The sequence below is a fragment of the Anser anser genome, assembly GCF_964211835.1.
Source record: "Anser anser genome assembly, chromosome: 3".
NCBI classification, from domain to species: domain Eukaryota; kingdom Metazoa; phylum Chordata; class Aves; order Anseriformes; family Anatidae; genus Anser; species Anser anser.
The window spans coordinates 54,182,024-54,206,262 of NC_139722.1; the positions used below are offsets into that span (position 1 = coordinate 54,182,024).

The window sequence follows — 24,239 nt, forward strand, 5'->3', positions numbered from 1 at the left end:
TTTCTATTCCACGAGCAAGTTCAGGAGCACCCTGAGCCAGCTATGATACGCGCATTAGTAGTACCATTTACACGTTTCACACCTGTGTCAACGACAGACATGAAAGGTTCGACCATGCAGCCTTCCTTAGGGTGGGTACATGCTGGGGAAGGCGTGCTCAGAAATATTACCTTCCCCAGAGTATTTTCAGAGCTACATCCGTCACTAACGTTGCACAGCTATTCAAGCCGCTCTAAAAACAGCTTCTAGAATATTCCATATAACATGCATATGCTCGGCTCATCAGTTGCACCATTTAACAGGAGCTATTAAAAGTGGAAATCAGTGTTTACTTCTGAGGCATTCCTATTAGCTATCACTCAGTGCTACCCTGATCTTAAAGCTCAGAAAAAGCACATAGGCTTACCAGTTTGTTAGAGCCCATAGTGCTCTGAGTCCTCTGTAGTTCATCCTTACTTCTCCCTTTGGCTTTCCAAAGTTACAATTTGGTGGCATTATTCCCAGCCCCAAAACCCACAGTTTGGGTTCTTATGACTGACAGGATTGGCAGATGTATTTTGAGTGACACATGCACCATACAAGCTGACTTCTATCTGTTTTGTAAAAAAAATCTATTTTTGCAATATCTAAATTAATCATGTAAGTAAGCTTTTGTTGTTGTTGTTGTTTTAAAAAGCCACTCTCATCTGTAATTTTTGCCTTTTGGAAGATGCGCTTTATATTCAGCATGACATCTTGTCAAGACCAACAACAGTTTTAAGCCCTCACACTCAGGAGAACAAATCAACCAAGCCAAACCACACAAGGAAGAACAGAATCACTCCGTCATGATTATGAGCAAATAGAAACTAGTACTGCTCGATACACTCTTGTCTGAAGCAGAATTTCCTTGGTTTTATATTGCAAGTTAATAACAATGAACTGAAACACGTTCTCAAGCATAGCCTTACAATGAGGCAGAAGACAGGGAGTAAAGTAAGATCTCAGCTGAAGATAAATGATGTCTCCCTGCTGATAAGAGATTTCAATTTCTCATGAGCTAGTTTTCAATGTTTCCCAGGGAACAAATGAGGAAGGCAAGGAGGATCAAGGATACAATGAAACTACTGTAGTCTACATGTAACTTGAGGGCTAACACCACTTTCAAATCTTATTTTCTGAGCATAATACAGAATACCTCAAAACGGGAAAGGTACAAGAAGGTCCTGGAGAACAGAATACTCTTCCGTTCACAGTCTGTTTTAAACACTTCAGTTTAATTAAGCAAAAATATGGTTGTCAACAGGCACCAGGCCTGCTTTTTCAACTGCACAGTTCAAAAAGGAAGCAATTTCATAGGGGAAGACAATTTACTTTCAATAGCTAAAAATCAGCAAACCTGGCTCCAGCATGCAAAGTGCAAGTAAGAAAACATACTCTCCTACCAAGCATTACACAAGCAGTTTTGTATCTTTGTTATTTGGATTCTAGCTCCACAGAGAAGCTCCACTTCAGAAGGAGCAGGCATTCAGCTGATTGTTTACTACCATTTTGTTGTTCTCCAAGCATAAAGTACAGTGAGCCAAAGCAGAAGTACCCTCTTTATCCTCAAGGGAAAATCTTGTTACTTCATTTTTGCTGCAGGGCATGGAAAGAAGAAATGTGGAGACAAATGCCAAACTGGAAGAAGAACACAGAAACTAGAATTTATTGAATTTGGCTTAAAATTTTAATGAAAACAGATTTTTTTTTGCCCCTTTTTTTTTTTTCTAGAGCAAGTCACACCTTCTTCCTTATAACCTGTATAATGTTTCCTTTTCTCCACAACAAACACTGGTCACTAAGTACCTTTCAAGGATCAAGAGCCTGATGTGTTAATCTGATCCACCGTACTGCAACTGACTCCTAGTAACCTCTGCTGTCTTGAAAGATCCTTGGCTGTAAGCTGGGTGCCCAAGATCCACCAAGAAAATTAAGATACCTAAGTGAGTGACATGTTAGAAACCATTTGAAGAGGGACCTGCTTCAGCTCTGCGAAATGTGAAGCGGTATGGTTTAGAAAGGCACCTGCCTTGCTAAGGATCTCAGCAGTGAAGCTCCTAACCAATGTCACTTTTTATACTTCGAATTAGCATCTGAACCCCAAAGTTTGAGGGAAGGCTTCACTGTTACAAAGGCAGATCCTCAAGACTTGCAACAGGCAGTTCTGATGTGACATCTACTAAGCCAGTGGAATAAAGATGCTATACAGCAACAGTTCTCTACTTTATAGCAAATATCTGCAAAGTGTTAAACCATAGAAACTTCCATAATGAATACATTGTAAGGCTGCAAGAGAATGCAGGTCAACTACAGACCATAAGACTACATCCTTGGCATTTCTGTCTTTGCCTCCTATTTTGGAGGATAAAAGAACAAATTTTAATTTTAATAATGTCATATTTATGAACTAAAAATGGACAGAATAAATAACAGAATATACACTCCTCCTTACCTGCATGTCTAAAATCAGTCCAGCTATCTGTTTTTGTTGATTGTCTATGACCTAGAATATAAAATTGAGTAATTTAAAAGGCTTGAATCTCTTCTGCTCATTTTTTTAAAAAATCAACTTATGGGTGATAGCCATAGATTTTACACAGAATCTTTGAAAACATAAATGACAAGAAATAGCTAACTCTCACACAACTGGAAACAAATGCAAAATACTTCCCTCAAACAGAAACAGAGGTATTGAAGAGAAAACTGTTTTATCTACGGATGTATACTTCTTTAGTGAGATACTGATTTCTGAAGTTAGAAAAAAAATAGAGAATGCAGGGTTAAAGATGACACAAAAAGATAATTTGCAAACTAACCTTACTGGCTTTCTCATTCTTTTCTTTGAGACATTCATTCTCACTCTGAAGCTGTTTTGTGTCCAACATGGGAAGGCGAATACCATCTTCCAGGCATTTTTCTACTTTCTGCTGCAAGCTGTCATTCAACATGAAAGAAAAAATGAGTATGTTGACAGAAACCAAAAGGGCTGTGTGTTCTGGCAAAAAAAAAAAATTAGAAAGTTGCACCATCTTCCAACCAAAACTGTAAAACCTTATCTAGCAGAATCCAGCCTAACGAATGAGCAAACCAACAGTGGATGAATGATATAAAAATCCTGAACTACTGAAATTACTGTGGCGCTGGCTAGAACTGACTCATGTGGGAATGGCTTTATGTGCCAGATTCTGAGCTGCGTGTTCCCAAAGGCATAGCTCCGGCAGGATGGCGTAGTGAGAGGGCAGAGAGGAGCAAGGAAAGCCTTTGTGGTGTACACAGCTGCTCTGTGCTGCTGTGGGAGGTAAAGCCACCGCCAGTGTCTGTCAGAGCAGTTTTCGAGCTTCTCCAAATTATGAGAGCCTTAAAATTTGGCTCTCCCAATGGGGCATGTACGACTCTAAGTGGAGTCCAGAACCGTAGGCTGCTCTGAGTACTGGTGGCCCATCCTCCATGCCTGGTTTGTCAGGGAGGTCATGAAGCCACTTCTGCCAGCTGCTCCCATACGAGGGCATGACCGTCAGGCCCTCTGCAGCTCAGCTCAAGCTCCTAGGTGTAGCTCGAGCTTTTGCCTGCTCACCTTCGCTCAGAAAGAAAATACATTTTATTAGCGTTAATCTTGCTGTCTAATTTAGAAACCAGGGCCACTTCAGCTATGTGTAGGCTTTCAGAAAAGACAAAATGATCCCCCTCTAGATTATGAGGGCACGAAGAAAAAAGGCTTTTCACTGGTAAGATGGAAACAATGTGTCAACAATTTGGCTGGCAAGGTGTCCCAACCAGCTTGCCTTTCATCATGGAAACACTTTCAGACTGCTATGGCATGCACGTTTATGCAATGGCGGGACACTGAACTGCAGTGACATCCCCATAAATTATTAAAAGTGATTCTCCCTGCCCCTTTTTGTTTGTTTATTATTAAATAAGGATTTAATTATCTCCCCTGATCAATATCCCAATGTCTCATCTGGAATCTTCTCACAGCTATCTGTCCCACTGCTGTTTTCTTACGGTCATGCAAGTTCAATGACAGCAGATGAGCTACAGCTAAATATCCCTGTGAATATCCCCCAGCCTCAACGAAAAGGTAAGAAACAGCTTATTTAATCTGTGACCCTTCCCTGATATACCCTTCAGCCAATATGCAGGGAGCTTTTCCACAGCTCGTGACAGGATTAGTTATCGAGCAGGAGTGCTGACAGCTTCTATGCAGAGCTCCTTTGCTGCACACGTTTACTCTGTCCCCGGCCTGGCAGCACTCTGCTGCCATTGAGGTACTGTCGAACATCTTTTAGAAATGATAGTGAAGGATTTCTAGACAGACTCTTCTCCTTGTGACTTGATACAAATCCAGTTCTGTTGGATTTTCTATTGCATTACTCTGTCATTCTGCACAGTAATATATTTACGCCCTAAGAGGTCATTAGCACTGTACTAGATTGTAAGAGCAAAAAACATCACGTCCTGACATTAGCTGGGAAGGCACACCCATTTCAGGGCACAGTTCGGGCAGCTGCTCATACCTCTGCACTGTTGTGACCAGCTCTTTTTCTTTCTTCTTCTGACACACCAGCTGCAATTCTCTCTCTCTGCACTGAGATCGAGCCTCTCCAAGCTTGTTTTCCAACTCAGTCATAGTCTCTTGAAGCTGCTTGTTCTTCTCCTCTAGAATTTGCAGCTAACACAGATTACATCAGTTAGATATGGTGCCACATTAGCAGAAGGGCTTGCAGCAGGCCACAGCCTTGTGGTTACCTCCTGTATACTCTTAGGCCCACTGCACTTAGATCTAACTATGGGAAGCCCTAGTAGCTGCAGTGGTTCCTAAACACCGAAATACTTCTTTCTAAGCAGATGGGGAAAAAATGTACAGTGAAACAGTAAAACCTTTCACAACAGATATTACGGAGCTTATGTGTATTTTTAAGAAGTAAAGCCAGCTCCTTTCACCTTACCTGTTTAGTCTGACCTTCTATATCATCCAGCGTTGGCAGGTCAGCCAGGTATTTTTCTAAGGTTTCAATGCGTCTCTGTTTTTCTTTGTTTTGCTCAGACTCTTTCTGGCATTTCTTTTTCAGGCTATTAATATACCGGTCTCTAGTTTTAAGCTAGAAGAAAGTAAGAGTACATGTTTTACAATTGCAATGGAAAATAAACCTGCTTTGGGACCAGAGGCTGGTCACTCTTCAGGAATTGTACTCTCAGCTGCACCTGTTGGTTACTGCAGAAAACAAAACCAAAGAATGATTAATCTCAGCAGCTCAAAGTCCCAGACCTACAAGTGACCTCCAACCACAGCTGCTTCACCTCTGCCTAGAAGGCACCCGTCTCCCTTGTGAACTGAAAACATTACAATTCAGTGGTTAAAAAAATACATAATTGAGCATGTTCATATTAGAATAGTTTGGTTGGAAGAGATTCGCAAAGGTCATGAGTCCAATTGCCTGACCACTTCAGGGCTAACCAAATTTACAGCGTGTTATTGAGGGCATTATCCAAATGCCTCTTGAACACTGATAAGTTTGGGGTATCAACCATTTTGCTAAGAAGCCTGTTCCACTACAAAAAATAATGAGGAAATATTTTAGTCCTTCCTCTTCCTTTGGCCTAGGAAAACAACTTGAAACACAGAAACCTAAGAACTTAACCCAACACGAACCGCAGCCAAAAACCTGACTTTGATGCTGCCTGACAATTACACCAAACAACATCAGAACAGAACAGCTGCTTTCTTAAAGCACCTTTTCTACAGGCATCTTCATTGTCTGTCCCTTTGCAAAAGGTTTTTTATGTTGTATCATGTTTGCTTGCATTCCTGGTACTTAGTTGCTTTATTACCTATGTGAAAAAAAGGGGAGGAAAGATGACAGGAACGAGAGTATTTTACAGTCAGTATCTCTACTGCCTGAAACAATGTGTACCAACTCTGAGATAAATACTTGTCATGGCAGTAAATGCAAAATGTACTTTCATTTTGGTGCTTGAGACATCCACCTCGCTGAGAAATGAGTGTGTGACAGTGTCAATGTCAGAGGTCTGGGACACAGCCTACAGCTTAAGTTGATAGTACCTGGAAAGTTTTTCCAGAAAAAGAGTCTTTTGAAAAGACCAGAAAGTTGAGGACTGCCAAAAGTTCAGAAGTCTTTACATGTTCATCATGACCCCAAAACTGAACAAAGCTTTCAGGCTGCTTTAAGATCTTTCAGGTTACACATAGCCAACTAAACCCAACATGTGTGTGTGCATGCAAATGCCCACAGGTAAGCCAGTGTTACAGACTGTTTCATAATTGCCAGCAGTCTGACTGCTCGGTAAGTGGATCGCCTCCCTTTGTTTCTCACGTACCACTAAGGATGACAAGTCCAAATACTTCGGTACTTGGCTGACAAAGATTACATGGTTTCCAAATTGTTTCCTTGTCCTGCATACACACCCTAGGGAATTTCCTCTCCTGCAACCTCTCTCCTAATAGCTACAGTGCTTGCTTTAGGAGTCCTCCTGCCCTCTCTACATCCCCAGCATCAGCTCAAGGGCTCTTTCTACCTTTTCTCTCCTGAGATGAAAACAAATATATACATTTTTAATTCACTCTTGCTCACTCTGCTGAGGAGAAATAAAAGCTTTGCTGTTTTTTGTTTGTTTTTAAATTTGTATTTTATTATTTCCTCCTTCATGCACATGATTTGTTGAAGCAGGAAGAAAATAGGAAAGTTCTCATCTCCTGGCGATTAAATATGAAAGCAAGCCATAGAAAACATTAGGCAGAACTACTACTACTACAGGCTATCGGTGTCTTAGAGGAGTCCTTCACAACTAGCCACAACAGAAGGAGCAGAAGGAGCCAGCAGCGTAGAGGTATCTGAACTGGATAATTTCTAGCTCAGCAGTCCAGTTTACAGAATAAATGCTTCAGAACTAAAGCGAGTGCTGTGAAATCTGAAGATACCAAGAGGCATGCTCATGCCTGGCAGAAGGAAGAACCCAGGCATTGTGCAAGGCCACTTGTGGACGACACTGCAGTCTCGACCTGAGCAGGCCCCATCAGCTCGGAAGCTGCAAGGAGCTACCATGGCTGCTGATCAGCCACAAGAGAGAAGCTTTCAGGCTGCTGAAAGTTCAGTGCCCAGTGAAGTGCTTCCAGTCCCCTCGGTCCCACACCGAGTACATGTGGAGCCTGGAGAAAACAAACCTTTTCAGGCACCAGTATCATCCACAGCAGGGTACAAATACTCCCTTTGCTTGGTACGTCCGCAGCTAGCACAGACAGGTACGATGCCAGCAGTGAGCAAAGGGCACCTCTTATCTCTACCAGCCCTGCTGTTTCTCAAAAGGAAAGCATCCAGTACATCCACCCTGACATGAGAGGTGACACAAGCACTTCACACCAAGAGGTCTTCTAGCTCAGTGTCTTGTTTCCAACGGTGGCCATAAACAGATGTCTTCTGCAGCGAAAACAACAAGGAAAACACATTCTCCAGCCCCCAGTTGCTTTCAGCTTAGTGGCCCTCCTGAGGCAGTTATGATTTCTGTGATCTTCTGATGGATATCTACCTTGTTGCCCTTCTCTGAACCTTCTCCAGTTCCAACACATCCTGTTTTTGTGATGAGGGAGACCTTCCTAGACCTCTCACCACTAATGACTGATGGCCAAGGAAACGGGAGTGTTCCTTTTATTTTCTTTCCTCCCACCTGCACCGGAACAGTCACGGCTTGTCCCTTGTTGTCCCGTACTACCTACATACTGTATTTAAATGCTGTACATTTAGAATGCCAATAGAGGAAAAGATAATATTATTTGCAACACTGAGTCAGACAGAGAATTAGATACATGTGCCAGCAACCTTAACCTAAACTATGTGTTTCTTCAGGCTTGCACTTAAAAGAAAAGCTCATCTCACCTTTAATTCACTTCAGCTTTCTAGCATTTCCCTGCTCCCTGGCCATATCTGGATTTGGACTGAAAAACCTTATCCTCTCTGATGAGGCAAGCATTCACTCAGAAATAACCCTACCACAGCCAACAGCCACAATCCCTTTGATCGGTACAGAAATTGGATTTTTTGCCTCCTAATGTCTGGTCCCACTGACCGTGGACACCGCAGGCTTTTGGGCTGTGGGTTCACCTCCCTGCAAGCACAGCAGAGGAACTGCAGAGAGGGCTGTCCCCAGGCTCCGCACCCAGCATGCTGCTCAGCCTCCCAGCCTGCTGCAGGACCACACCACTCTCTTTCCTCCCCCTGCAGTCTTCCCTCAAACTGGAGGATACTGAATTTATTACTCCAAAACATGCTCTCCCTCCCTGTTTTTTTTTTTCCTTTTCTTGTTGAGAGCCTTTTGTTCAGTGCACAGAATGGGTGGGGTGGGTGTCACGGGGTGAATAAGGCTCCTGGCTACCAACCATTCAGCTGACACCCGCGCTGCTGCACAGGTCCCCACCACTGCCACCACCCACAGCAGCAGTTCTGACACAGTGAGGAAGGAACACAAGCGCTGGAAGCACTAAAATAGACAGGAGGAAACAAAAGAATCCAGCTTCTGCCCTTCCTGAACTTTACCCTTAGTGAAAGGCATACTGCAAGGGTTTATCGGACTCAAGAGGACAGAATTTAAGACTAACTATGGTTTTTTCCTTTTCTTCCTACCTGTCACTTCGCTGTACCATAGTCCTCCTGCCTTTTGAACCTGCATAAATAGAAGTCCAAGTCCAGCAGTAAGGCCCAGTGATCAAAGAAAAGGTAACCGTGACATCTCCCAAAACATTAGGTAGGAACCACTGATCAATGATGCATTCCTGCTTGCAAGAAAGGCAGGCTGTCAGGACATACAAAGCCACCCTGGGTATTGGTTCAGCTTCCAAAGAAACCTCTTGTCATGACGGTTCCAACAACACAGCCATCTAAGCCCCCTCCTTGTCTCAGACTGAAGTCTACTCTGCATGTTTTAGGAAAGCTGCAGGAGAATCCCTTCTGCTGAGTAGGCACCTTCAGTTTGGTAAGTGCATCTCACAGCATGAGGCCTGCTTCTACAGGCCATGTTAAAAATGGTAATTTAATTTCCACGCTTTTCCGATGTTTTATTTACTGTAATAAACATTCAACCCAAATAAATTCTTAGTGAAGGTGAGCAGCTTTTCTTCACAGCAAGTTTAACCAACAGATTGTTAAAATTGTCATTACCAGGTCTGAAATACGTATTTTGATTGCCTTTTCTTCTGGTATCACTTTTAGAATGTACTCACTACAAGTTCACCTATACTACCGCTATTAACTTTTATCATAGATAAAGTTTAGCTTCCTTTTGAAAACAGCTCTGCAACCCACTTACTAAGTTGCTTTCTTGCAAGCAAAACACATGCTCCTGTAACCATGTCAAAAGTAAATTTGGAACATGAAAGACACTTACTTTTTCTTCCATCTTCTTTTTCTCCTCGCTAGATTTGTTTGAAATTTGTTTTAGAAATTCATTGAGCTGTAATTCCTTATTCTCGGCTGCTGCAATCTTTCGCTCAAGCTCCTCAAGGTGGGATGTTGATCTTTCTGACACGTGAGGTTGCAGTGATGTGCCCTCATACTGTGGTTGCTTACAAAAAGAAAGAAAATCATATAAATGAACACGCACATACCACTGCATACTTCAGCAGCAGAGCAGAAAACAATCCTGCATTTTTTTTCCACTGTCAGGAAGGGTGGGGTTTGATTTTCGAGCATTAAAATATGTGCTAACAGCACGTATTTCAGGAATCTTCTGGAGAAAAGAAAAAAGCTGGACACTTCTTGCATTCACAACAGATGAAAATAAACGTTGTGGGATTATTTCTCCCTCAAATTTATGGAAGAGGTATGACTCTCCTCACCCCCAACCCTCCCCCAAAAACAAAATCCAAAGAAAAAATGTTTCACTGCCACTACATTCCCATGCTCTCCCCTAAAAAGAAAGCCACTGCGTAAAATGGCTGTGAATATATTAAAGTAAAATACGCTCCAATCTCACAGATCTTGCTAAAGCAGAACATTAGACAACTAGTCAAACCTTAGAGCTATTACAGCTGAGATAAGAAGGGTGCAGGGCTAGCCTGAGATTACAGCCACAACCAGACGGCAGGCCTCCCGCCTTCTGTTGTGTCTATGAAAATCCTCCTCCCTTTTCATCTCAGGCAGTTCAATATTATTCTACCACTCCCACTGCCCACAGAGAGACAAGCACAAAATGGAAATCAACGGCATGTGGGATGAAAAAGGAGACGCATCCATTAGTCTTTCAGTTTCAATATTCTTTTAATAACATAAACCGGTATCCTCAAAGAAATTATACAGAGAGCTTTTTAAATAATAGTATTCCTTCTGCAAAGCATTAGAAGAGATTAAAATCTCCATTAAAGGAGATTTTCATTTGTAAATTAATCTTATGGAAGGCAAACAAATCAACCAGAAATCCTGAGAGCCATTATAAATTGTTTGTACTTTATAAATTATGAAAGATGAAAGCATTTGCTGTCTTATTTGAAGCGTAACATGGTATACTAATGTATGTACGTTCACATCTCAGTTTCTGCAATATTTTTTTCAAAATCTTAATCTAGATGTATTTTTTACATACTTTTTAAAAAGAACTTCTGGAAGTACCAAAAGCCACATTCTAAGATGTCTGAAAAAGTTTCTACCCAACTTCACACTGAGGTGCTACCTGAATTTCTTGCCTTTCTCAAAAACAGATTCTCACCTGATGCACATCTGTGTTATATTAATGTCATGCCGAAGTACGTTAGCTGAGATCCTTGTACAGTGTTTGTGACAGAAATGATAATGTAATACAAGAGGGACAAAAAAGCTATTTCTCTGCGTACCTGCCTTTAACATTCTTTTTTTGTGTGTGGCCTTTCAGATACCTGGAGGTGTTGAGATGGATTGTGTGTGGTACAGCACAGATCAGTATTAGGACAGGTGTACTCAGAGTTCAACATGTTCCCTTTCAGAGTAAATATTATATCCATATATACTAAAATGCATATCCTTTTCAGATGACTTCTACAGAAGTACTCAATCAGTCTCTTTGTCTTCTGACTTCTCTTCCACCTACTCTATCGACACTATCTCCCTAACTATTTCTTTGGGTACTGCCTCCTTCTCCTTTTCAGAAAACCTTTCATCAGTTGGTTTCGGATACTCCCTTATCAAACGATTTATTTCCTAATATTTGCTTGCATAGCTGTGCTACATGCATGCTGTTAAAAACCTCATTCTTGCACAGTGCTGCAATACCTCATTCTTACCTTATTTTTATCAGATTTCAAAACAGGTATGTACATACTTGTATTAACATAACTTAAATTTCTGCAGATCTGAAATAAACTACAATATTTACAGGATATTGTACTCTATGCAATTTACAGCTATATAATGACACAGCCATCAAACATAAACGCTCTGTATTTTATCCTGCAGTAAACTGTGAGCATCCTTTTAAGTGGCAGTTACTGGGTAATGGAAAGCTTCACTAAAAGAAAAACATCCATCCTACCTGCAAATTAGTCATGTAAGGTTCTTCGCAGTTCACAAGATGGCTCAGTCTTGCATGTTGAGCTCGTAATTCATTCTCTCTTATCTTTTGATGTAAATTGTTAATCTGCTGCTTTTGCCTGTGATAAATAGGTTTTATTTGAAAAGGTATAGAACAGATTTTAAAAACACTGATCTTTAGACTTATACAGAATGCTGTAAAAACGCTATTCAACTTACTTTCTCTCTTCCACATTGTCAAATGAAGCAGTAACGAATACTCAATAGAATCAGATTAGGCATTTCATAATCCTGAATCTACTTTAGCTGTGGGCTTTTTTCCAAGGCAGCCAGACTGCTACTAGCCTAGTTTAACACTAGAACTGGAATCTCTTCAGGATATGAGCTATTAAACTGAAGTTGCCATGTACCTTTCATTTCAGCATACCTCAAATGGCCTACATCCAACTGGGAATCATATAAATTAATCTTTTATAAATATGTATTTGAAAACTCTACCACAGTTTTGTGGGAGCTGGAGAGCTGCTTCTGTTGTCATTTGCTCCTACAGACAGAAACGTAAGCAGAAAAAAGCATCTGGAAAGTAGAATGCAAATAAACAGAACTCACGTCTTCACTTCACTGGGGCTTCTCCTGCTCTGGCCCCTCTCTTTGTGCTGACTTTTGATACAGTTTAAAAAGACACAGAAATCATGGGGAGCAGAAAGAAATTAAAAGAAAATGTGACTATACTAACTGGACAGCATGGCCTTCTCCCTTGTAATGTCTTTCTTTTTGCTCTGCTTAAGACTTTTTCAGTTACTTTACGTAAGGTATTTCCCATCCCTGCAGTAAAATACTGCACTGCAAACTAAGACAGAATTAAACCTCTTACACCAATCATTTGGCCAGTGTACAGCAGAAACAGTATCGCTATTCTATCACTATTTAATTATATCATACATTATATCACTATTTAAATCATGACTGCATTTGAGCTAGCATGACTAGATGGCAAATACGAGACAGGTCTCAACCCCAGCCCAAGTTACACGAGAAATAAAGACTCTGAGGTCTGCTGTGGAGAGACTCCCTGGGGAGAGATGGGCACCTCAGTAAGTAACCGGACTGGAGTTTGCACCAGAAACACATAGCAACCTTCTCAACCAATTTACAAACAGCTTTCATTCATTCATGCCCTGAGAGGTTGTGGAGTCTCCCTCCTTGAAGATCTTCAAAAGCTGCCTGGGCACGGTCCTTCCTGAGCAACCAGCTGTAGGTGGCCCTGCCTGAGCTGGGCGTTGGACCAGAAGGGCTCCAGAGGCCCCTTCCAGCCTCAGCCATTCTGTGAGTCTGCGTACTCCTTCAGTTCCATTTTCTTCTTTTGTTTTTTATTGTCTTTCTTACACCAGGAGAGCATAAAAGACTATGCAAGCCCACAAAACACATCTTTTTAATGTTCCCCTATTTCTACACCTATAAAAAATTGTAACAAACGGGAAATCAGTATAAGTAAGCCGCACTTCCATGCACCTTAAGACAATTCATTCAACATAATTCATAAAACAGAGCAACTGAATGTAGTTGCATGACTCCACAGCAAGTTTTAAAATGTTCTGTATCACCACAGGTGATTCTGAGGCTTCCCTTTAGCATATTACTATCCAGATGGAACGAGCCATTATAAACATAAATGGATTATGTGGCACTAAAAAACTTTGTACTCAGACTCTACTATTCTGGTTGGTGTCTTTCTGTACAGTGGCACTACAGACAAAAAGCTTCAAACTTATTTTGGAAGAAGCAGATTTGAAGATCAGGAAAAAGAATATGCTCACAACTTGTACAGGAGCTCAAGAGCTTGTGTAATCATGTGAGAAAATATAAAGCCTTGCTGACTACTGTTGCATGCTTGATCACAGACACCAGGATCATTTACTATGAGTTGTCCTAACTTCTGAACAGAAGTCATTTTTCATTTTTTATTACCTTATTACTTACTAGATACAGCTATTAAAATATCCTTGCCCCATTTGTTTTAAAATTATTTATTCATTTGCCACTCATCCCTTGAAGACACTACGTGATTTTCTCTTTGTGGCTCATCTTAGCAGCGCCTTCCTTAACAGACAGGAATTCAGTAGCCTGAACCAAACCCTACAGAGCGGGGTAAGCGTTTTAAAATATTTTTGAACCTCTAACTACATTACCGTATTTTCTTTCATAATCTTTTCCCTACCCTACCAAATCCATGCAGGAAAAAAGGTGAGACAAATTAATCCGTGATGAAACAGAGCTGCGCTAGAGAAGAGTGTAACCGCTTTCCTTCTTTTTGCTCTGCAAAGCACGAAACTCTCCCCCATCTGAAACCTGGCCAGCAAAACATGCCGTGCAAATGTCTCACGTCTGCGTGGATCCTGCACAGCTTCTCCGCATAACTGCCTCTCTCAAAATATCATTAACCTCATGGCACCCAGGAACAAAAATCCTGCAAACAGCCCAGCAGTCACAAGCTGAGTGAAAGATAAGCACCATAGAAACATATTTACTATTTACATACAGTCCTATAAGTCTCTGGAGGCTTCATACCAGATGCATTTTCTCACTGATGTTCTCATATGCTAAGACAGTTTTAAGCCTCTGTCACCCCACAGCTGTTACTATTAATCCGCTGCATAACCACAGGCTGTAAGCGTTATTTAAAAGGAGTGTGGAGAAGTTCAAGCACTCTTGCAAACACGGCCTGCATGCTGCAGCATGGACAGTGTCCCCACAAGCCTCCCTATTACCATCCATCATGCTACTACTTCAAAAAAAAAAACCAAAACCATTCAGCATTCAGATGCTTTCATATGTCTGATCAGGTATGCAGTGACAGTTGCTCTGGGTAGGCCACAAATATAAAAATAATCCTGAGACGGAGAGATTTCACCTTCGGGGCAGCAGGGCCGCCTCCCCTTGAAGGCTTTACCTCACGCGCGTCCTCCATGTTGGCGGGGGCCAGGCCAGAGTGGGCCGAAGCTCTCTACATGTTTTGACCAATCTCGGCAAAGACACCAGAGCACAGCCAGGTTCGGTGGAAACACCATGTCTAATACCACAGAAATTACTCTAATTCACAAATTCCATTTTTCTATCATCAAGTGTTACAATTCTATGGTGATCGTTAAGTGAGAGCTATTGGCACGTTATATGAATACCATAAGACTTCTCGCAGGATCTCCTTAGTGTTCCTTACTTAAATTGATGTTTCAGAAGAAAATGTCATTGAGAAACGTATGAACTTTAACTCTCCTATCCAATCAATTAATACAAACACGGCACTAACAACATCATCTCCAGAAGCACCTCTGGCACAAATACTTCCAACTACCCTTAAAGGTGTACAGGTATCTCCAGGAATAGGGGCTGCAGGAGCAAACAAAGTTCAAACCTTTTTTTTAACTAGTAAGAAGACTGTGGTACAAAGAATACCACTTCAATTGCCCACAGAACAGTTCTGAAATGAAGATGCTGAAGACACTGTATTGTAGTTTACTTTAGATAAGTTGATTTTTCAGGTGCCTGTTTTTTTTTTTTTCCTCAGAAGTAGCCTGCTTGTTTTATCCATATTTTCATTACTATTTTTCTTCTACAAATTCCTCTGATGGCCTGGAGTTTCACCCTATGCCTTTTCACTGCCTTTTTTTGAACTTCCAGCCATAATTTATAGCTATCCTAAGACCAAATCCTCCCTATGTTGCTCCCAGATACATTTGTTCTGACAGGGCTCAGCAGCAGTGACAGGTTATCCAAAGAACGTGACAGGTTATCCAAGAAACTTGGTGGCTACGTGCTCTAACGTGCCCTCTATCTAGTTTTTGTGTTTTTTTTTTTTCCTGATTCCCCCGCGTTAGTTATTTACATGTTAGCTAGATTATTTACAGAAAGACCTATCATTTCCACAAAGTAATGACTTTGCCTACTCTGCAGATCTTGGAAAATGCACACATCTTTTGTCCCCCCTCCCCACCTTTATCTATTTTTTTTTCCTTTTCCTCAAGCATCGTTTCTTTTTGATGCAAAATTGCAAGCCTTCAATCATGTTTCACTACCACAGATCAATGACACTTTGTAAGTTAAAGAAAAGTCACAAACCTGTCATAGTAGTTCATGCAATTGTCTCGCCTTTCCTGTGGAATTACCAACTACTATCCTTGCACAAACCACTGGCACTAGAGCCTAGGCTACCTGATCAAGATAATGAAGACTGTAGTTATTTTTATGGAGTTTAAGGGGAATCATTCACCTTATCTGACTGCCTGTCTGTTAAAAATACTAATATTTCCACACAGCTTTCTCTGTGTTGAGCCCAACAACTGAAATCAAAGCAAAGCATGTTGATTACCAGGAAGCTAAAATCCCACACTCAGAAGACTGAAACTGATGAAGTGACACTTGCCTGCAAGCTTTGGGCAGGTCTCTGCCAATGTCCCTTGCTGCAGAAGAAAGCAAAAGCTCTGAACGTCACCACGTCTGGGGAGAAAGTCAGTTCTGAGCATCAAGCATAAGAGTGGTTCACTAAATCAGTCTGAAATGTCTCTCTTTCTGATGTTAAGAGGATGGGGGACAAAAGAAAATCCCAGAATACTTTCAAGCAATTATGCACGTAAAGAAACAAACCACTCTTTAAATCCCTCACAAACAGCAGAACAGTCCAACATCTGTGCTCTTCTCTTATAATGAGTGACTGTTTCTAGCTCACCTACAGCCAGGTCTGTAAATCAGCAGCTCGCTTTCAGTTGGTACATACAGGCTGCAAGAAGAGAATACACCAACACTGTGCTGCCCCGGTCTGTAACGGGAGAGGCTCAGTCCCTCATCAGATCCTGGACCCTTTCCCGTTCCCCCTCTCGTTCCCCAGGAGCCCCTGGCTCTAGTGGGGAGGCTGCTCATTTTGTAGTCTCTCTGCCCTACAGACAGCAAGGGGCTGCTTGCTTCTGGTGGTATGTAATCCTTGGGTCACTACTCTCCGCAGACTGACACAGAGAAGATATGATGCTGTGCTCCACCAAATGACATACAAGCTCACCTTGTCCTGGATGACTAGGACTCTACTTTTGAAGCTGGTCAGAATCCAGAGGAAAACTACAGGTGTCCTGTGACACAACTAGAGCTATGAACAAAAAGAAAATTACAGCCATAACTGTGAAATACCAGCTGAGGGGGATCTTAATTCTCTTGTATTTCTGTCCTTTGGCTCATACAAACTTTTTTGAAAACTTGAGTCAGCACAAAGGACATGGGGTAGCACAGATACAACTCAGCTCCGTATGCAAGAGCCTGGACTGCCTCCAGAGACCAGCATCAATAATAAATAAACTGTTTAACATACAAATTGCTTCTGTGCATCTCTCAGAACATTGCTACAACATAAATGACATTCACATCATTTTCTTGTATTCACACAGGACTACCTAACTGCACACACATGCTTAGGCAGACACTCATACCTACATTTGTCTGGAAACAAGACACATTTTCTTCAACCTGGGACCAACTCCATCTGTTCTCTAGAAAACCATCTTACCTTCCACTTATTCTAACATGAAAACCCACAGTGGCCAGAGAAGCATTTCCTCCCCTCAACTTTTAAGAGACTTAAATTAGCATAAATCTAAGACTCCTAGACTACAAGTGAAGATAAAAGTCCAGCATCTTCAGACACTTCAGGGACTGCAGAAAACAGCCTTTTCTCTCACCAAAGCAATGCTAGTAACTTCATAATGAATCAAATGACAATTGATGCTCACCTTCAAAGGTTACTGAGAAATAGTTGCTTTAGATGAAAATGCTGCAACAGATCTCCTCAGAATCAGGCCGTGAAGTATAATGTAAAAAGGGTCCCTCTGTAGTACCAATATTACTTATTCCACACTGCAGTTAAAGATAATACTGCTTTGTTTTGTTCCTTTAAGAAGCTGGATACTGATTTTTATGTCCCTTTGTTTTAAAGGCATGATCTCTTGGGACCACTAGTCCAAACGCGCAAAGTACTGATAGGAAGAGAGATCAGCAGTAAACAAAGTCTTAAGAACAATGCAAATACATTTTCCATAACTTGTAAGATAAAGCCAAAGAGCTCTGATACCATTGAAGCTCATGAAGAAAAAAAATAATAAAAAAAAAAGAGATGGTCTCCAATTTTGTTATGCAATCAAGTCTGGTGGGGTTTTGTGTGTTTTTTTCTCCCTCAAATCATTTTTAAATGATTATTTTGAATTGCACTGAAGTTTGACATGTTAGCCTGACTCACGGGAGGTAAGCTAGCACTGATGTAAAGGGAGGCCAGGCAAAAGCATGGTCAACAACTCACTTAACTTTCTCAAATGATCTCCACTATTTAACCAAGCGGGTGTAAGGAACGAGCAGGACACATACACGTCTGTCTGCCCACAGAGGACGGCACCCTCATTTCCGTGGCAGGAGATTTGCAACTCTTGCAGACTCTTGACAGGATGCATACAGAGCAAGCTGTGCTGCTCCCCTGCTGTTCCCATTTCTGCCAAATATTGAAACTGCCTAAAAACATTTAAATTCACAGGACAGAAAATGTTGCAGCAGCAGTTCCAGAGAAGGAGGTCTGGGATTAGAGCTGAGCACAACTACACAAGGCGGTACTGCACAGCCAGGCACTGCAGAGGGGTGGCCTGTGGGAGAGGCACGTAGGCAGCAGGAGGGAGGCCTCAGCTGTCCGCTTCGGACACTTTGGGGAAGATGTAAAATCAGCTGGAGAGAATTCAAGGAATAATGAAAGCTACCAGAGGTCTAGGAAACGTGACCTGGGAGGAAAGACTAGGACATATTAGGAAAAGTTTTCTAATGTTTTTCTAATGTTTAAGCTCATTAATCAGCAAACTGTCCTACCTAGAAAGGCTGCAGACCATCTGCGACTGCAGGCTTTCAAGAACAGGGTACAGAGATCAGAAGCGATACCACTGCAGCTTCTCCTCCATGGCCTGGCACAAACATCAGGTAGGTCATTTCCAGCACTACTTTCCCTCATTAGAGCCACATTTCAGGCTGTTATCTAAAGAAGAGCTGTTAGCATTCCGTTCCATCGATATTACTAGTACTCACCTGAAAAGGTGAACTTTTAATACTGCGAAAATGATCACCCTGTAACAAAACCTTCCCAAAAGCTTACCAGCCTAAGATACCTCAACCACAAATTAAGAGTGATCACCGATATCCAAAAAAGATAAGTCCATGTTTTTCAAGGTATTATTGCAAGCAAAGAGCATTTCACACAGCAAGGCAGCCAAGAAGGTTCCCTGCAGCCTTACTCCCTGCACAGGACTCCCACTGTACACGTGCTTGCTCAGATCCAGGGTGGCAGAAAGCCTCAGTGTGACTTCATCAAAAATGGCATCAAATTGTCCCTCAAATGGACATGCTAATGCTGTAAATCTTAACAGAGCATCCTCAAATTAGGCAAATTACAGCTTTACGCTAGCAGTAACACGAACGCTACCAGCTCACATGCAGTTTGATGTCAACAAATCAAGGCACGCCAATCTGACAGGAGGCAAAGAAAACCTAATACAACTGTCCCAATGAAAACATTTAAGTGTAATTCAACTCTGGATGGAAAGCTAATGATTTAGCAACTGTTTTAAGAATGCAAATGTTGTTGTGCCTCGAGGAATGACAGCTATTCACTAAAATTATGCTTTTATATCTACCTTTCCTTAAAAAGCAGTTCAAATGCCCTCGAGCTGCCTGGAAGAGAACACTGCATGCAGAGTGTTATTCTCAGCAGCTTATGTCATATGTTCAGATATTTGGCATTTATTCACATACCCCCCTATATGCGATCCCTGCCAAACAAACAGTGCCAATACCACACCGGAGACATCCACAGTGGCTGGCCAGTCTTAAAATACACTCACAATTGTACCAAAACACTGTAATTTCAGTATTGTTAATGTACTGAACAGAGTACACAATACAGAAACAACACAAAGAATTAGAACGCGATGCTGTAATTTTCTAAACCAACACAAACACTGCTGGCTCCCTCTGGTGCTAAATATAATGTAGTGTTACATATTAAACTGGGGAAGAAGTAAGACAATGACATAATCCAATTATTTTGTACAGTGGGTGACATTCTAGTAGTAATTGTTACAGCAGCAGATTTCCTCTTACAGACAAAACCCTTAAGACCCTTAACCCTTATTCACAGCCTGTACCAACAGAGCTGAAGTGGAAAAAATGCGATACACACCTTTAGGAAGTGCCAACGTGCTCCTGTGCACACACACACTCTGGGCTTCCTCCCTCATGCCACATTTTCCCTTTTTGAAAATGAGGTCTTCCCCATTCTTTAAGAGCAGATTTAAAAACAGATTTCACTCTCTGATTCATTAAATTGGCAGCAATTCCTACCGTAGCTTTAAAGGCAAAATAAAACCACTTTTATACCCACCCATTTCTGCAACTACGTTCATTTATACTTGTTCAACTACACGTGTCAAATTGATTTTAAGTCATCTATTAGAAAATGTGATATTCACCCCAGTGTATAGAACACATACCAAGCCACTTACTCTATTCACAAATGCAAGTGGCTGTGGTTTTTTTTCTGTTTTGTTTTGCTTTTTTTAATCCTGCTCATGGCTTTGAATTTCCAGTGACACACAAACCTACCCAAGTGAGGTGATTTACATAGTAAGTACTATTCCTTGAATCGTTTTAAACAATAATTCGTTTGCAGCTTTTCCAAACCGGTAAGATTTCTGATGCAAAACATGGGATTTTAATAATCTAGTCCTGAAGAGCTGGATTTCTGTTGCTTTTTTTGTCATTGTGGGGCAAGAAGGGAAACAGGCAGCAGGTTTTTGTTTCCTCCCCCCACCTTTATAACAAGGTAAAGGTGAAATAGCTCGATGAGACTGCTACATCCACAGCCTCTGTTTCCTGCATATTAACAGACTTAAGCACCCCACACAGAACAAGGTGTGTGGTGCGAAGTGACATTCAGCTCCTCCACCTCCTGGCTCCTGGCGCAATTCACAGCAGAAGAGTGCGTTTTAACCTCAAATAAACTGGATAGCAACCATGCAGTTGAAAGGGCAGCTGGTGACAAGAGCAAGATAAGGGTGTTCCCGGGATGTTTCTTTTCATCCAACTCTTCCTTGTACCTGTCAACAGCAAACAGCTAAGGCTGGAGCAGCAGGGCTCAGAGCACCACCCTTCGGTATCCTCCTGCCATTTGCTGTGCCGCTCCTCAGCTTCCAGACAGCAGAAGGGTAACCCAGCTCTCCCAAGCTCCTATCCCCCTCAAGAATTAAACAAGTCTTGCTGACATCTTCCAGTTATCAGACAGTAAATTCAACATGAGACATGTTTTAAGAAGACCACACCTATTAAAACTCTTCAAGAACTACAAGCATAAACGGCTTTTTCGGCCAACACCTACTACCAAGACCTCTATCAACAGCAGAATTCCTCTTCCACTTCCTAAAAGCATATGCAGCTTAAATACCATCACCTTGAATTCTAATTAACCAAAATTTAGCAGGCTTTGTACAATTATTTTAGGCCAGTATTCAGAATTTGAATTGCCTTGAGACAAGTTTAAGGTAAGACCAGGTAGACCAGTAGCCTTTTGGCCTCACAGCATGGCTGAGGCTGGAAGAGACCTCTGGAGATCCTTTGGTCCAACCCCCTGCCGAGCAGGCCCACCTAGAGCATGCTGCACAGGATCACGCTCAGGTAGGTTTCGAACATCTCCAGAGAAGGAGACTTCACAGCCTCTCTGGGCAACTGTGACAGGGCTCTGTCACCCTCACAATAAAGAAGTGCCCCCTCATATTCAGCTGCAACTTCCTGTGCTTCAGTTTGTGCCCATTGCCTCTTGTTCTGTCACCAGACATCACTGAAAAGAGTCTGGCCCCATCCTCTTGACACCCTCCCTTCAGATATTTATACACATTGATAAGATCCCCTCTCAGCCTTCTCTTCTCCAGGCTAACAGGCCCAGCTCTCTCAGCCTCTCCTCATAAGAGAGATGCTCCAGTCCCCTCATCATCTTTGTAGCCCTCCTCTGGACTCACTCCAGGAGCTCCATGTCCCTCTTGTACTGGGGAGCCCAGAACTGGACACGATCCTTCAGGTGTGGCCTCACTAGGGCTGAGTAGAGGGGGAGGATCACCTCCCTCAGCCTTTTGGGAGCACTCTCCCGAATGCACCCCAGGACACCGTTGGCCTTCTTGGCCACAAGGGCACATTGCTGACTCTTGGTCATCCTGCTGTCCACCAGGAACCCCAAGTCTCTCTCTGCAGTGCTGCTCCCCAGCAGGTCAGCCCCAACCTGTACTGCTGCTTGGGGTTATTCTTCCCTAAGTGAAGGATCCTGCACTTGCCTTTGTTGAACTTCATGAGGTTCCTCTCCAGCCTATCCAGGTCCCTCTGAACAGCGGCACAGCCCGCTGGTGTCTCAGCCACTCCTCCCAATTTTGTGTCATCAGCAAACTTGCTGAGGGTGCACTGTCCCTTCATCCAGGTCATTGATGAGTACGTTGAACAAGGCTGGACCTGGTACGGACCCCTGGGGGCCACCGCTAGCTACAGGCCTCCAACCAGACTCTGTGCCACTGAGCACAACCCTCAGCAGACCTAGGTTGGGTCCCAAACATCATCTTGATTCTCAGTGCAGTGCCTTGTTTCTACCCTTGCAAAATACGGATAGCCTTGAAAAAAGATATTACTCGTATGTAAGTATTGTGAATACTCCATCTAATAATAAATGTAACACTAACACTTCATACTGATTCTCTGTTTCTAGGATTTTGGACAGCAAGTATGTACTGTTTTCTCCATGAGTGAAATCATCAATATTTTTTGTCATAGAAAACAGTATTTCTTTATTAAAAAAAAAAAAGAAAATCTTTTGCAAAATCCTTCCAAATATGCACTATCATTTTGTACTAACTTTAAGTAACACAAATGATCTATTTGAAATTATTTTATTTCATTTCATTTTCAAATCATAAATTTTAAGGCTTTTTTTTTGCTCAAATGCAGGCTTAATATTTAAAAGAACACTTTCCCTGCGGTGCATTATTATGCTGCATTATTGCAACTTACATTGTGCTTAACTGTAACACCCAATGTCTACTTAAAGCAAATGACTGTAATATCACCAAGTGGTCTTTGCTCACTTCAATAGCTTTCAGAGCGTATTTTGCCTTTTCAGCTGAATGGAAAGGCATCACCTCAACTGACTTCCCCCTTAAATCCAGAGAGAACTGTATTCACTATCTCTAAGTCATTCAGGAGTATGTTTTGTACAAAAAAGAACTAACACATTGCCATGGGATGTCAAAAAATAGCTTTTCTTCCTCGGGATGGACAGTATCAAGTAACATTAGCAGGTAACGAGGTTGCAAACTGTCACTTCAGTAAAATGAAACTTCACCCTTGACTATAAATCCGTTTTCAGAGTGAGAAGAATAATGTGAACTGACATTTTAGTTGCCACTGTATAACAAGCCTTCACGTAGAGCGTAGGTGCTCGGCAGAGGCACCAAAGACGGCCCCTGGCCATCATGCGCGACGTGCTTACAAATGCTGGTGACAGCCTGGGCACTGAAAGGAGGGTTGCATGTTATACAGCATTACTATTGATACAGCAAGCCTGGAAAAGCTGCTGTGATTTAGACAGCCCCTAAGCAGCTGATCAAAAGGCTCTGACAGAAGAGATCTATGCAACGGTTAAGGATGTTTCCATCTTAACTGCTTGTCCCCTTGGGAGATCCCCACCTCTGCAGCAGGGCGGGATGTTGTGCCCACGCCCCAGCAGTTCCTGCTCTGCGCACCATCGCCCACCGCAGAGGCAGGAAAACGCACACTGGCACGTGCCTTAGCTGAGCTGGGGAAGCTGATGCTGACCATCACCGCAGTGACAGCAGAGGTACTGGTCGGATTGCTAGGGGGCAGAAACGTTGTAAACCACTGCAGCTCCTTCTTCGGTTGCAACGGAGGAAGGAACAGATTGTGCATAATTCTGCTGCCAAAGAAAATCGTGCTGAAGTTGTCCATCTCCACCCATTAAGGGAGAGTAACTATCAGATGAAGTATGAAAACATTCATCAGGATGCCTGGCGTTCCTGTGATTAGCACACACCTACTTTACACAGTTCTCCTCAGGCTGTGGTGCAAAGTAGCAGTAAGAGGGCAAAACTATTTCAAGATCAGAACAACCACTCCTCTTTCAGCCACGAGCCAAGAGTTTATTATTAAAACACAGACTAAGCCAAATGATAATTATATCAAATATAAAAATGCCCTTCCTCAATGTCCTGCATCCAAACTGCAGCTCCTGATGACATCTGCTAATTTAGTGTAAGCTTCATTAAGCTCAAGCCCTTTAATAAAAGCACGTTTTCCTCACTAAGGCTTCATTTCATCATTAAGTTAGAACTTCAAAAATTCCAGAAATTACTTCAAAGATACTAGAAACTTACAGCAGTGAGCTGCTGCCAAGGCTTATCTCAGATTGATATCAATTTTAATTAGAAACAATGTATTTCTTGATGTACTGAATTTAGTATTTTATTATCTACATAATTTGTATGAGCATTTAAATAGGATTTTACCACTGTATGTTTCTGTAAACACCAAATTCTCAAAGCTTTACCAGCTGGTTTCAAATATATTGCATTTCTCTGCTGGTCATGGAGA

The 24,239-nt window shown here is 42.0% G+C and overlaps 1 protein-coding gene across 2 annotated transcripts in view; it reads right to left on the reverse strand.

The window, feature by feature from the left end:
• The window catches only part of CEP85L (centrosomal protein 85L), a 149,479-nt gene that overhangs the window by 8,768 nt on the left and 116,472 nt on the right, over positions 1 to 24,239 (reverse strand). For both annotated transcript variants that reach the window (XM_083828751.1, XM_083828750.1), the window contains exons 5-10: positions 11,533 to 11,650; positions 9,418 to 9,594; positions 4,971 to 5,123; positions 4,539 to 4,693; positions 2,838 to 2,955; positions 2,474 to 2,524 (exon numbers count right to left, since the gene is read on the reverse strand). In XM_083828751.1, the coding sequence (XP_083684877.1) occupies positions 2,474 to 2,524; positions 2,838 to 2,955; positions 4,539 to 4,693; positions 4,971 to 5,123; positions 9,418 to 9,594; positions 11,533 to 11,650 (772 nt within the window). The remainder of the gene's footprint in view (positions 1 to 2,473; positions 2,525 to 2,837; positions 2,956 to 4,538; positions 4,694 to 4,970; positions 5,124 to 9,417; positions 9,595 to 11,532; positions 11,651 to 24,239) is intronic.